The 16,250-nt window shown below is 45.2% G+C and overlaps 1 protein-coding gene across 2 annotated transcripts in view; it reads right to left on the minus strand.

Moving 5' to 3' along the window:
- The window catches only part of USP34 (ubiquitin specific peptidase 34), a 2,709,276-nt gene extending 2,693,892 nt beyond the window's left edge, over nucleotides 1-15,384 (minus strand). For both annotated transcript variants that reach the window (XM_086927486.1, XM_086927485.1), the window contains exon 1: nucleotides 15,107-15,384. In XM_086927486.1, the coding sequence (XP_086783612.1) occupies nucleotides 15,107-15,149 (43 nt within the window). In that variant the 5' untranslated portion in view covers nucleotides 15,150-15,384. The remainder of the gene's footprint in view (nucleotides 1-15,106) is intronic.
- Between the last annotated feature and the right edge of the window lie 866 nt (nucleotides 15,385-16,250).

Raw genomic sequence — 16,250 nt, forward strand, 5'->3', positions numbered from 1 at the left:
CTGAAGTGAGATTTTATTTTAAAGCATTTGAGAGAAAGCATAGAATGTCACTGAACAAACACTCAATACTTCTTTATATAATCCCAGATCGCCCCCATCTGTCTTCTGTCTTCCCGCTGGCACACCACAGGTCTGCAAATGCACTGACCAGCATGTGTTTACGATTAGTGTTCTCAGCATGGTTATCATGTAGTTTGCAGGAGGTCACCCAGCAGATTTATCCTCACTTGCACAAACAAACACATAACCACTTCAGGAGCAGGCCTTACAATTGCATCAAAGCTCAGGTGAATGACAGAGCTCTTGTGCAAAAGAAATCAGCCAGAGCAGACCAGTGCCTCCCAACTGTCAAACCAGCTGAGGCAGGATACTTTTGTGATGCACCTGTTATTATGTGTGTTTTTGATAATACATTGAGGTCCAACATCTGGATAAGAGGTATTCCCACAGATTGGGAATGATTGGAGACTGAAATTAGAGGCGGTCAAGAGTACCTGGGCATTAGTGTTTTGATACGATTAGTTACGCGCTTTGACATTAAGACATTTTGTGACTGTTCAGAATAGGTGTCAAAATCTGTATTGATGTCTATTTCTTATTGCGGTAGGTGCCTGCTCTGGGGGCATTCAGAGAGTATTACTGCTGAATAATATAGTTACTACCAACAATTTGCGATACCGGTCTGTTCTAATTACCAAATTATCCAAGTATTGGGACTATCATGAGGTTACAGCTGTAGGTATGTGAGGGAAATTGCTTAGATTTCTCATTTTACAACTTTTCATGCGAATGGTCCTTAAACGGACTAATGTCTCCCTTAATTCTTATACCTGCTAGTACCCCAGGTGTGGGTACTGAAGCTTGACGGAAATACTTTCTTTGCTTCTATCTCCTTGGAATCGTATGCAACTCATTGAGGCAATATGGAGATAATTGGCAAACATCTACCTTGAACTTTATACCTTCTATTTTTTCATGTTACACACTACTTTGTTGCAGTTATAACACTGTGCTTAAACTTTCAATAACAAACACAAATTTAAAATTCCTGATTGCTTGCGACGTCCTTGAGAAAGAGGTCTCACTACCACTGGTAAGGCGCCTTTTGCCCAAACCTTAGAAGTGCTGGCTGGGATCCTATATTTTAATATAGATGTACAAATAATCAGGCCTCAAATTGAATAATTCAAAATAGATTGAGGTGTGATATGGTTCCGTGTAAAAGAAATATTACTGGTGTTCATCTGCATATGTGGGTGATTATACTGGTGTATGTTACTAAATGTAATAATTTAAATAAACCAGAGCACCGACTGTAGCAAACTATCTCTGCATTAAAATGTGGCCTTGAAGGCTGGGCGGAGCATAAACTAGTTTGCTTTGTTAGCCAAATTAATCACATCTTGAAGACTCAGAACCCAGTAGTAAGGCTAATTATTAACTTTAGAAAACATTTCTTGATAGCCATTGGCCAAACAACGCCAATAGGGAGTTAGTAAATGCAGTTGTTAGACTTTGTAACTTCCAACATTTATTTTAATTGACTAAGTACAATTTTTTAGCTGAACAAACACAAAACTATGAAAAAGTGTAGCAATAAAAATAAAAAATGTTAAAGACCTGCACTTTTCCTGAAGATGCAATGCATTATTATTATTTATTTAACTTATAAGGCGCACAGCTACCCGCAGTGGGTTTCCCGGCGCCAAGGGATAGAATAAAAGAGGGAAGAGAGAGCAACCATAAATCATTGCCGAAAGAGCCAAGTTTTGAGTCCTTTGCGGAAACGAGGAAGATTGGTTTCAGTTTTTAAAACAGCGGGCAGGGCATTCCAGAACTTAGGACCCAGGTGGGAAAATGAGCGGCCGCCCATCTTCACCAACCTAAATCTCGGAATCACAAAATCACCTTTACCATAAGATCTAAGGGAATGAGTAGGATGATAGGCTTGAATGAGTTCATGTAAGTATATAGGGGCCATGCCTTGTTTAATCTTAAATATGTAGCAGAGAGCCTTGAACGTAATTCGACTGGCAATCCTAAGCCAGTGAAGATCATAGAGTGATTGAGAGATGGAGGCTCTCTGTGGAACATGACATAGGAGACGTGCAGCCACATTATGCACAACCTGAAGTTTTTTTAAAGTTTCTTGATCAGCTCCTAAATAATGGACGCTACCATAGTCCAGGCGGTCAATGCATGCGTGCATAAATAACAAATCTGATAAAGATTACTTTGTAAGGATTTAAACATGGCATGGTATTGTAGCATTACAATTATTCTCAATATACCACCTGATATTCCACCAGACACCTCTGCATTCCTTCCTCTAATCCTCATCCCCCACATAGGACCATATGACGTAGCAGTTATGAAGGTCGCTCTTTCTCCTACCTAGCAGCAAAGACATGGAACGAGCTACCCTTTAATCTACAGACAGCCTCCATCTCTTTCAAAGTTCCAAAAGTTCGTGAAGACCTGGCTAATCAACTGGACCCTGCCAGCGCCTGGCTACCCTCATGGGTGACAAGAAGCGCTCTACAAAAATTCTGCTTGATTGACTGAGCATAGGAGTGTTTTTCTTGTGAAACAAACTTTTAGATCAAACATTGTTTATAACTGTCTTCTGGTTAGAAGATTCAGTGTGCCCCCTCAAAGAGCCTAAAGCGTAAGCAAACAAATGATGAATGGAATGCTGACCTGGCGTCAATCCCTGCTCATAGGCGCAACTGCTCTCGTCCCCTGCATCGCCCCTGCAAACCCTCACACACCTACACCTCCCCGCCAAACTTGTCCCCCACCCCTCCGACTAACTCTCGCACTCAGCTATCCCCCAATCTGACCTCAATCCCAGCTCTTAATCGCAACAACCGCCCTCGCCGCACCCACAACTCTTCTTCTGACCTCGACACACTCACCCTTCTCCGCTCCTATGACCCAGCCCCCCAAATTCACACAAGCACCCCACACCGCAACATTCCCACGATACACCCAAATCCCCTTAGACCACCCACACTAAACAGCAGATTCTCCATCCCCAATAACCTTAGAAAAGTCCCTCTCTCGCTAGAACCATCTAACACCCTCTACACACCCCGTCTCAAATGCATTCTTCTCAACTGCAGATCGGCCACGAAACATTCCGCAGCCATTGCTGACCTCCTCCTATCGCGGGACCTTCACCTAATCATCCTGACTGAAACGTGGCTAACTGAATCCATAATGGACATTCTGGTTCCTCCCAACTACCACATTATCAGGCTCGACAGAACAGGCCAAATAGGTGGTGGAATCGCATGCATCTACAGGAACAACCTCTCTGTTCAGAAAGTCAATTCCACATCCCTACCATCCCCAACATCCTGGGAATACATCTGCCTCGACATTATTAGTGAGGGCAAACCAATATGCTCTCTTCACAGCATCTACCACCCACCCAGGGACAACCTCACCTTTTCCCAACAAATCATGGATATGATCTCAACCAATTCCGGACGGCAGCTCACCCAAATATACCTTAGTGACTTCAACCTCCACTGGAATGACCGCAACGACGCGGTGGTAAATAGTCTTAAAACTTTCCTCAATGCCCTTAACCTCACCCAAATATGCAACAGCCCGACACACGAGAAAGGTTCTACCCTCGACCTGATCATCTCCAAAGAGGACTCTATCCAACTCGAATCCATCCAACCCTATGACTGGTCAGATCATCATATTATCACATTCTTTATCAATGAAAAAGTCAAAGTCAACCCGGCTCAACTCTCCAAGCCCAAAGTCTGGAAAAGAGACTCGAAAAAGCTCAACCCAGGCTCTTTGCCCCCTAACAGTTGCAATCTCCTACTCCCACCTACAGGCGCCACGGACGTCCAAACTCTGACTGACCACTATCTCAACGCTATGACCTCTATAATTAATGAGGCTGCACCTATGCCGCTAAAAAGAGTCTCTACTAAAATCTCCAAACCATGGTACGACGGGAGTCTCAACGAGGATAGAAGAGACATGCGAATGGCAGAACGGACCTGGAGATCAGCTCCCTCCGCAATGCACCTAAAAGATCTGAAGAAAAAGAGAAACGCCTACTTCAGGAAAATAAAACGCTCAAACTTCTTCAGCCTCCAACTCGACCAAGCAAAAAACCGCCCGAGAAAACTGTTTGAGCTAATCAAGTCACAATCCAAGGAGCAACCACAACCACTCAACACTGGGCGTGAGGCACCCTCCTGTGAAGACTTCGCTGCTTTCTTTATCCAAAAAACTGACAAAATAAAAAGCGATCTCCTCACTGACGCAAGCCTCTACTCCAAACCCCAATGCCTAGCACCCACTGAACCAAAAAACAATGCTACATGGTCAACCTTTGGCACATACTCGGAAGAAGAAATTGGCAAATTACTCAGCACCCTGAAATCATCCAATCACCTCACGGACCCCCTCCCTGCCTTCGCAGTAAAAGACTTTACCCCTTTGCTTCTCCCTCTCTGGACTAAAATCATCAACAGCTCTCTCCAACAAGGAAGCATACCTGACTCCCTCAAAGTTGGTCAGGTCACACCTCTACTAAAGAAACCAACAGCCGACCCCTCTGATCTCAACAATTACCGTCCCATCACCAATATCCCCACTCTCGCCAAGCTGCTGGAAAAATGCGCACAATTACAATTGACTAAACACATTGAGCAATTCGATCTCCTCAACCCTCACCAGTCAGGCTTCCGAGCAGGACACAGCACAGAAACTGCTATGACTCACATAATTGACGACGCACTTCAAATGCTAGACCAAAACGACACCTGCCTCCTCATCCTTCTTGATCTCTCCTCAGCATTCGACACCGTTAAACATGAGAATCTACTAGAACTACTAAACACAAGAATGGGCCTATCTGGAACTGTCCTCAAGTGGTTCACTTCCTTTCTTCACAACAGGTCGCAGAAATTCAAGAGCAACAACCGGATGTCCTCGCCAATACCTGTAACGCTAGGCGTCCCCCAAGGATCCTCTCTATCCCCAACTTTGTTCAACCTAGTCATGGAACCTCTCACCACCTTGCTACAAGCATCCAATGTACACTTCCACATGTACGCCGATGACACCCAACTTTACCTCAAATTACAATCACCCAATGACATCCTGCTCCTGAACTCAACGATCAGATGCACCCAATCCTGGCTTGCCGACAATCACCTCAAACTCAATGCCCTGAAAACAGAGTTCCTTCTGATCTCACCTCCAGCGAAGATATCCACCACTCAACATTGGCTTAAACTCCTAACCGCACTCAATGTCCAACCCACCATCGTGCACTCAGCAAAATCTTTAGGCATAACACTTGACACCAATCTCAGCATGCAGCAACATATCAGCAAGGCAACAAAGGGAGCGAACTTCCGGATCAATACTCTGAGGAAACTTAAACCCTACCTCCCAGCCAAAGACTTCCAAACTGCAGTACAAGCACTAGTCATCCCACGAATTGAATACGGCAGCACCGCCCTCTGCAGACTCCCCCTAACTACAACCGCACCACTAAAAGCTTCTCTAAATGCGAGACGCGAGCAGTGCGGAGGGAACGAGTGAGCGAACAGCGGACAGGCAGCAGGCAGGCAGACTGAGACTGCGGAGTTGCCGGAGCTGCCGGTTCGTGGAGTTGGCGGGCGATTCCTGTTACCTGGTACCGGTGTTCAGCCGCAAAACCGCCGTAACCTCAGCGGCGGAGATTTACCGGGCACCCGCCTTGCCATATTTCCATATTTCCGCATTTTCGCGAGCACCGCAAATGCCTCCACCACTCCAGCAGGTGGCGCTGCTGAGCCGTTCCTGACAGCCGCTCGAGGAGTAGTCGAGCCGTCGTGTGGAGGTCATTGCCCTCACTAGCGGAGCAAAACGGCAGGGTACCGGAACTGTGATCCGAGGTTTTAAGAGCAGCAATCTACCGCCCGGATTCGGCCAGGTGTGAAGTAATCCAAAAGGGAATCCAGGACGCAACAGGCTCACTATCTGTCCCAGGTACGTGGCTGATTTGGCAAGGAGCAGCCTTGTTGAGCTACAACTTTATCCTTTTATTGCAGCTGTCCAAGGTCTCTGTCAACTAACTGCAAGGCGTTAAAATCATTAATTAACTACTTTTCTATTATTGACTCTGATTGCTGCGTGTCTGCAGCATCCAGCCTGTCCTGCTTCACCAAACTTTGCCATTAGAGCACGGAGCTCTTCAGAAAATCACCAGCGGACCCGCCCGCCTGTCTCCCGCCGCCCGACTGCTCACCTGTCACCGGAGCAGGGGCCGCCGAGAGGAGACGGGCGAGGGGCGGACTCCAAGGCCCAGAGGCCCTTGCGGTGTTCCGACTCCTGGAGTACTCACTCTGCTGTACTGAAGTGTGCTGCTTGTCCTAGCCAACAACGAGGAGAACTCTTGTGCAATCTTATAAACCTGACCTTCTGCGTGCCGCCTCCCCTCTATGAGGACTTGCTGGTGTGAGCGAGCCCTGCAATCGGCAGAGCTAGCATACCGCTCCCAGCTTGAGGCCCCCGGGTAGAGGCTTGGGCAAATACCAACAGCGAGCCGGGGGACTGCGAGGACCAGCAATCTCCATGCTGCTCAGCTGGTTCCTCTTCCCCCGGCGGACACGCCCACGGACACGCCCACCGCCTACAAGTACTTAACTGTCAGCACTCCACCCGCGTCGCGGGACGCGCGCGGGGCGGAGCACGGGGAGAAGGCCGTTCGAGAACGTGAGAGTACGGTCCGGGCCCTTGCTCTAAGCCCTACACCTTTGGACATTTAACTACAGGTATCTTACTATCACTGTGAAGATAGCGACTACTTACTACTACTAGCAAAAGAGCCTTGCATATTCTACTCACTGAAAATGAACATGAGAGCTAGTAAGCAAAAAAAACTCGCTAGGAGAAAAACTGTTAGGACCAATGGACGACTTTATTTCTAAAGCAAACACTTTTATTGACCAAAGTATAAGTCTGATTGAGGGCAGAGTATCAACTGAACTCGCAATTGCAAGGCGATCCTCAATGGGACTGCTAGCAACTGCAAGAACTCCAGATACACAGTCTGCCCCAACACAAACAACAGCGGCCACAAATAGACTTAGTCTCCCAAATAATGTAGATCTTTCTGCCTCTCAACTTTCTGTAACATTCTCAGAAAACGAGTTAGAAAAAACTCCCGAAATTTTCCCCGATCACACCCCGGAAGAAGTAAGGCAAGCTAGAGGGAGGAGGGAGGGAGCCATAAAGAAAAAGAAGGATAGGGAAAAGTTACCTAACACCCTCAATACCAAAGTGGTCGATCACACAGACCTGATCGATATCACAAATCCGGCAGCACTCTCCCAACAGACCGCTGATCCAAGTAATAATGTGATAACGATCCACCATCCACCAAAGAACCTCCAAGATATCACCATCTTAGAATCCCCACCCCCACCAATAACGGGCAAAGGAAGAGAAGCATCAAGGCTAATAAAGGAGATAGCTTCCCTCCTAGATTCCTTTATTCGTCCAATAGAGACTAGACTACGCAACATCGAGGCTCAACTGATTAAAATCTCTAGTTGCCCCAAGGCAACGCCTTTTCAGGGACCGCCAAAAGCGGGTACAAACACCTCGGCTACATTGCCCACACATAAGAAACCTACAACTTTAGCTTGCCCGCCGCCTAAACAGCAACCTACTGCAAAGGCCCCTACAGCATCAAAGGCTCCCCCAGCACAGAAACCCACGCCCAAGGTCCTCACAATTCCCCCACAGATCAACACCATATCAAATACACCTAAAGTAAACACGCCAACCATAAATACACCGGCTCCCAAAACTCCAGCCACCAAAAAGACAAATCCCGCAAATAACAAAGGAACATTGAGAGGGAACACTGATAACAGGCACTCCCTAAACATGCCACCAGAGGCATGCCCATATATGGTAGTGATGACGGGGGTTCCCGAATTAACGGGAGATGGGGCGGAACCCAATTGGTCGCTGAAAAACAAAGTACAGTATTGGCTGAACACAAATCGACCTGTTCCGCCAACCTGGAAAAGCAGAATAACATCAGTTTGTAGGACGCCTTGGGTGGGGCATAGGAAAAAAAGCATTCGGGGAGACTGTATAGTGATCACTTTTGAGGATCCTAGCATAGTTGAGTATATCTGCTCTTGGGACTACAATAACACAACTGGAGGGATCGCTACAAGATCCCTTTCCTATTTCTACCCAAAAAGATATTATAATAACTATGCGAATGAATCAGACAACATCTGGCGAAAAGCTATCCCACAACCATGGGAACTAGACGCAGCTGGGCCTAAGATATTCCAGCGTCATAGTGATCCTGACAACTCTTGGTGGCTAGCCAACCAGAATTGTCAACAACAAGAGGGCCCGTGGCAGACTGTGGGACCACAAAACAGAGTCAGAAACTGGGAACAGTGGGATAGACCGTTCTATCGACCATATAGACCCAATTATAGAGACATCACATACGGGCAAAACTGGTCAGGCATACCGACCATGAACCGGTTTGGCAGCCTGGAAATGGTCGACTGACCACGAGTCGAATCCCCGAAGCCCCTAAACGCAACCCCGGGCCAAACCAATGATCCTCTAGACCTCTTAGAACCTAAAATGGCAGACACAGAAAAGGAAACTCTACAGCTCCCGGTGATCTTTTGGAATATCGCAGGCCTCCGACCAAAAATAGAGGATGGCTCGGCCGCCCGATTTTTGGAGGATGCAAAAATTATATGCTTACAGGAGACTTGGGCCACAATGCCATTACATCTTGTAGGATATAAGACATATTCATCCCCCGCCCTTCCAAGCACTTCAGGCAGACCCAGGGGGGGGACTGGTAACCTACATAGCGAACACAATAACTGACCTGAAGGTAATAGAGGCAGATCTATTGCCAAACTTTCAGTTGCTCACTCTCACAATAGGGAAAAAACACACTATTATCTTAATCAACCTATACAATAATTTAGACGACGACAATTTCTTAAACACCCTCCTTTTGATTCAAGAAAAAATTACACATCATCGGCACCTTCATGAGAGAAAGGGTAACGTTCATATAATCTGGGGAGGGGACTTTAATTTACACCCCTGTCCGAACAATCAGACCTGTGGAATGGTGGACGAATATGAGAACCCACTCGTCCACTTCTTCCACTCACAAACGGGGCTAGCTATGAACAAGATCCTCTCAGACTTGGAACTTCTAATAATAAACCCTATTCTACCACCAGATAATAAACTAGAACCCACCTATCGAGGAAGGGGACACGAGACCACAGTTGATTATATAATTATCACAGAAGGCTTAAGAGAGCTAACTAGTAACTTTACAATCTTGGAAAATAGCCTAAGCGACCACTCTGCCCTAAGTATGAATTTACAGACAAACCAACCAGGATCTCTTCTGGCAACAATAGCAAACACCTTATCACAGAATAGACTTGAACTGGGCAAAAATAACGGATACACTATAAAATGGGACAAAGTGGATCCCAACAAGCTCACTAAGGCATTAGTAGAGTCCGCTCATAATAATATATTGATATGCCTGGATCCTGATGCAGAACCAAAGCAAATTCTGGAACATTTTAACATTATACTAGGACAAGCAAAAACACTGCTGACCAGATTACCCAAACAAAACAAATTAAGTACCACAGGCTGGTTTAATCATGACCGTACCAAGGCACAGACCAACCTGAGAAAAGCACTTGGAAAAGCAAATAGAGATCAAATAGAGATCCAATACCTCCGGCGAGAATATAACAATGCCAAAAAGGCAAGGAAAAAGGAGCTGAAATTGTCCTTGTGGAATGCTCTGCATAAAAGTGCACTCTTGAAAGATAGTCAGTCATTCTGTAAAATAGTTAAGTCACCCTTTCTATCGGACACTAACATTCCACAGATCGACGTTGCCATCGATGAGGAAACTTGGGTGAACCATTTCTCAAAAATATTTGAACTAACATCTTCATCGGAAGAACGTCATTTTAACTTATCACCTGTAGTATTTCCAATACCAATAGATTTCGAACTGCAAGACGTCGAAATGGCACTATCGATGAGTAAAAGCGGCAAAGCACCTGGCCCCGACGGGGTCCCAGCGGATCTATTTAAACATCTTCCCGATCTCTGGGTACCAATACTCACAAGAGTTTGCTTAGCTGCAGCAAAACTTGGATTGTTGGAGTTGTGGTCATGTTCCATTATGGTCCATATCTTTAAAAAGGGGGACCGCCAAGATATCAAATGTTACCGACCTATATCGCTGCTCGACTCCCTAGGAAAAGTAGTCGGCAAGTTGTCCTAGAAAAACTTCAGCTATGGGCAAAAGACAAAAACATCCTCTCGGATCTACAGTTCGGTTTCAGGGAGGGCTTTGGAACAGTTGAACAGGCTCTTAACTTAAGCATGCTAGTCTCGAAATACATTCACGCAAAGCCAGGGACAATTTACATGGTTTATGTGGACTTTTTCCTCCGCGTTTGATTGTGTGTCACATGCGAAGCTCTGGTCACTGTTGAGTACTCTAGGGGTTGATCCTCCCCTCCTGGACTTTCTAAGGGAGTTATACGGCGAAGCCTCAGCAAGAGTGAGATACGGGACAAGAGGAGAACTAACTGCACCGTTTAGGGTAGAGCGAGGAGTAAGGCAAGGATGCGTCCTAGCCCCCTTTCTCTTCTCTCTGTATACCAACGGTCTAGAGGAGACCATGTTGAGGGGGGGTGGGGGGGAAATTGCCCATACTGAAACATCGCCTGATCCCCGCTTTGCTCTACGCGGACGACGAAGTTATTTTAGCACGTACCCCTATCGAGCTTCAAAAATCTTTATCCAAGTATGCTGACTTCATGGGTGCTCTGGACTTACATATTAACGTAAAAAAAACTTTTGTCATGGTAGCGGGGGGGGCAACGGAAAGCCATTAAGTCCATTTATCTAAAAGATCAGAAAATTGAAAAGACCTCACAATACCCATACTTGGGCATCATGATCGATGACAGCTTAAACTGGAAAGCAGCTGTTGAGGCCAGGAGACATCTTTTCAAACGAGCTATTCTTGCACTGATGAATTTTTCAAAAAAACTTGGAAAAAGACCATCAGTGGAATTATTACAGATCTATGCTGCAAAATGCCAAGCAATCGCCCTATATGGGGCAGGGATTTGGGGACACTCAGCCACTGGATCACTGCAAAAAGAAGAAAACATCTTCATGAGATTCCTTTTATCAACACCAAAAGGCTCTTCCATCTACGCCTCACATATGGAATTGGGAATCCCATATATTGAAGATCTAATAAAGATTCAGCCGCTCTTACTTTGGAGGCGTGTTTGGCTGTCAGAAAATAACCGGCTGACCAAAAACATCCTACAGGACTCCATGGAATTGGACCATGCACATAAGATAGCATGGCTCTCCTATATCAGACATTTCTTTTCTGATCTAGGACTACAAAAGTATTACTTCAGCCCAGAAAAATTAAATGAAATATCCAAGAAAGAGCTGAAACAAATTGCACTGAGCCATCTAGAGTCCCTGAGATTGACTTTGCTGACGACCAAAAAATCTGTGATACATGCAAATATGATTCAGCAATCCCGAAAATCCAGCTCTATTTGACCCTGGAATGCACAGCATACGACAAGATGCTCCTAACAAGGTTCAGACTGAATCTCTTTTACAGACTAGTGACTTTTCCTGAAAAGAACAATTGGAACTCTAACCTGGCACTTTGTCCATGCGACAATTTGTCCAAACAGTCTACCATTCATACAATCTTGTTCTGCAAATTCTTCCACACCCATCGAAAAATCTGGATAATCCCTTTATTAAAAAGATGGGGTCATAGACAATGTCGCCCAGCTATGTTAGCATTACAGATGTTGGACTCTGAATGTACCTGCTATCACGTACTTAACTTCCTAAAATGTATTATGAGGCATAGGAATAACCTTTGAAATAGCAGGATGAACTCAGAAAGTTACAATTCTCCTACTCTATTTGCACAGAATCTGATTATATGTTTTTTTTTTTTTAAATTTGTGTACAATAATTGTTGCTTTTTTATAGAAACTTGTGTTGTTTTATATGTTGTGATAACTTTTATGGTTTTGCACTGCTAAAAAAACGAATAAAGTTTATTATTATTATTATTATTCTCTAAATGCTGCAGCGATACTCATCACTGGGTCAAAAAAGCACTCCCACATTACCCCTGACTTGAAATCCCTGAATTGGCTGCCTTTTGAAGCCAGAATACATCTGAAAATCGCCTGCATGACACACAAGGCGGTACACCTAAACACACCCGGCTACCTAGCTCAGAAACTGACAATCTCTGGGGGAATTAGAAACACGAGAGGCACAAACAATCTTCTGCTGAAACCTCGAAGATTTCGGAAGGAAAAAACATACAAGCGCTCCTTCTCAGGAATGGCGCCTAGAATTTGGAACTCACTCCCTCCCGAAACCAGGCTTATCTCCTCCACTACACTCTTTAAAAAAGAAGTAAAAGCTATCCTCATGGCTAAATACACTTGAACTACTATCTCGAACCCTATTAACACCCTGCACCGATCTGAACTACATGTTTGACCCCTTTACTTATTTGTTTGAGTTGTCTTATTACTCACATGATTGGCTTTGCAGTCATTTATTTGTACTATTTGTACTGTGTGATCTATTGATTTACTTGTCTGACTATGTTCCCTCATGTACCCTTCTATGTAAAGCGCTCTGATATCTGCGAAGATCTTGTTCGCGCTATATAAAACTTTTAAAATAAATAAAAATAAAAATAATCATACATTCACCCCAGTCAGACGGTTTCTGGATTACACCCATCGATCTTTTGCTCACCATGCCACCCCACTTTAGACCCAGCCATATGCAAATCAGTCTTGACACTGTTCCTCATGGGAACAGTCCAGCCCGAACTGCCAAGCCAGGTCCACCCTGGACCAGAAACAAGCATCCTGTGACTGGTTGATTGATTAATTCAGCATTCCGTCCATCATCTGTTCTTTTTGCATTTGTCACCCTAAGTGGGAAGGGTATGCCCCGAGGTGGGTCCTGTGCTCAAGATACCACCAAATTCAAGCTAGCCTGGCTGATTAGGGGTGTTACCCCGAAACCAGTCCCATGATGCTTGTTTCTGGTCCAGGGAAAACCAGCCCTGGCAGTTCGAGTCGAACTGTTCCCATGTGGGAACGGGGTCAAGACTGATTTGCATATGACTGGAATGGTGTGGCATGCAATAAACTATGGATTTAACCCAGATCTGTGACTGGGAGCAAATGTTTGATTAATTCAGAATCCCGTCCATCATCTGTTCTTTTTGCATCCATCAAACAGCCTAACAGTTCACATAAAACAATAGCTGATAACTTGCCAATAGAATGTATGAAATCCTGAAAAATCACTACTGAAGAAAAAAAAAAAAACTCAAGCACTATATACAACTATATGCCTTTAAGAATCTTATCTAATAATTGGCTCGGCACAAAAAAAGGTAGAGGATTGTGCCCTCACAATTGTCAACAGAAATTCATACGAAAAATCAGGCGTTCTTTGAAAGTTTAACGTGCTAAAGTTTTATTTAATGTTTCCTCTGTATGGAAGGACAGCCGACACGTGTTTCGCCCATAGGGCCTATTTAGGCTGTGGGCTTTTTCAAGGCCTAAATAGGCCCTATGGGCGAAACACGTGTCGGCTGTCCTTCCATACAGAGAAAACAATAAATAAAACTTTAGCACGTTAAACTTTCAAAGAGCGCCTGATTTTTCGTATGAATTTCTGTTGACAATTGTGAGGGCACAATCATCTACCTTTTTTTGTACTTACCCCCATAATGGCTCTTGGGTGAAGCCTTTTGTGAGGAATGTACCACAACAAACTTGGGCCATGACAATTGTAGCACCTAAACCAAGAAATCTCCACCCAAACATCTATTCATAATAATTGGCTCGACCTCACTACACAACCACGTGGTATCTTTATCTGGCTCTCGTCGCAGAATGAGGCAGGCTGGTTCGTTCATAAAATCACAACTAAGCAGAGGCAAGCCCTAAGCTCAGGATAAACATTTTGTAAACACCACCACCATCCAACCAATCCCAAAGGCACCAACAGAAGTGAGTGCAAACCATTGTTAGCAATCTCTAGTTTTACATCCTTTCAAGCAAGAGCAGTTGTTCGATTTTGTATTCACATAAAGAGTGCATAAACAAGGCCCCAAAGTGGAAGTCATAACACGATCAATGATGACTTTGCCATAGCAAAATTTCAATAACCTCTTCCAGCAGGAAACGCCAACTATACGTGCATGGTTTTCGGATTCCGGCGAATATTGACTGGTGTTCAAACACAGCCAGCTGGGAACTTCATGTCAAAGTCAGAATTCAGCAATAAGGCAAACAAAAGCTCAGTCTGTCTCGATTTACAGTATATGTCCGGTGAGAAAGCCACCTGCCAAAATCAGGCTGCATCCACACAGACCGTGTGTTTGGATCTGGTGAAGCAGCATCTCCCAGGTGTAGCGGAGGATACTAAGACCTGGTACGTGAAGCGTAAAGGCCGTGTACTGCGGGTATTGTTTCCAATGATTTACTTGCGGTCTTCCGGGAGCATGGGATGCACACATTGGCGCCTGTCAAAGTGTACTCACCTTCTAAAGCCCATGCCTTTATACTCCCACCCCCTGAATTCCAACCAGGATTGGTTGGGCTGCCTACTCCGCTGCATCGCTCAAAGGGCCAGTGGTGAAGAATGACAGCAAAGATGCTCGTACAGCTGCAGGGCTAGTCGGGCACACCAGACCGACTGCAGGGCATCATTGCCTCTCCACCAGGCCCCTGCAGGAAGAAGATTCTTCTCTTAAGAGCTCCACCCACTGTCCGGGTCAGGAATCACAAGGCAAGGTGAGCTGTCAAAAAACTACCCATTGCACTTGCCCCCTTCTCGAGTCCTGTGGAAGCTACAACCCTTGTGGAATTAAGTGCACTGACATCTGGACACAGACAGAGTTAGTCGGAATGGGATGATAACAGGGCCTTGCACTTACCCTCGTTTAACACCTCAACCAAGTCGGTGCAGCTCTCACACATTGCTGCGCTCAACGGTATTCCACGGACGGTGCCGTCGCGGACTCAAGGGTGAGAGGGGGCGGACACCACCTAGAGCCCGGTATCGCTGCCACAGGAGTCCAGTCACTCAAGATTCTCCAATCGTTTCCGCCATCTTTGATGCGAAACACTCGGGCTGCATTCGGCTCTTTCCGTGACTCCCCGGCACCGACAAATGGCCCCGAGGTCACACGCGCCTGTCGCCACCGCAGGCATTAAACGTCATGACGCACGCACAGAAGCGAAGGCGGAAGAGGAAACTGAAAAATTCGAGAAGCTGGTGTAGATGGCTGTGTGCTTTAGCCGTTCTGTGTGTGGTCCTCGTTTGAGAATTGAATTGCATGAGATCGTATGCTGTTTTCTCGTCGTTCTTTCAATCGTTAGGCGTTTGAAATGAAAAAAAGCTCGTTTAAGGTTATTATTCGAATTGTCTTTTACTAGTCAAGTGTCGATGCGGTTACTGAGTACTACTGATGGCTTTTGTGTTTAGTATCTGAAACTACTTGCGTTAACGTGTTGCTCACACAACCAGGTGGAAATACTAGACCTACACGGTCGGATTATTGATTGTAGTACGATAATTTGTTTTTACTTGACCAGAGTCGTCACACCAAGTGACTAGGAGGTGCATTATTTCAGTTATGATTTACCACGGTAAAGAAAACTAGAATTCCCTTCCCTACGGTTAATTTCAGTTAAATAGTATTACATTCTGGACCCAAACTTGAAACATTGGGCTCACGATCAGAGCACGGCCAGTATTGCATCGGTCGGAACTAACGGTTTGGTAGGATGAGGCTAGGACAAACGAAGAGGTAAGTAGGGATTTTAGTGGCTGCACTCGGGGCCTCACGCGCACTTTGCTGCCCGACTCTTTAATTAATATCGCGATGCATTGCTGCCAAGTTTTAAATCTTTCCAACAATGTGACATTTCTCATGTTTTCAGTGTCCCCACTATGTGTGTCATTTCAATGCCTTAAGTGTGACACTTCAATTCAATAGAGACTTTATTCGGTTATATTTCACACCATAAAAGTACACATATATACAATACGATTAAAAACATTATTCATAATATTAC

This window comes from Lissotriton vulgaris, chromosome 6 (assembly GCF_964263255.1).
Source record: "Lissotriton vulgaris chromosome 6, aLisVul1.2, whole genome shotgun sequence".
Classification (NCBI taxonomy): Eukaryota; Metazoa; Chordata; class Amphibia; order Caudata; family Salamandridae; genus Lissotriton; species Lissotriton vulgaris.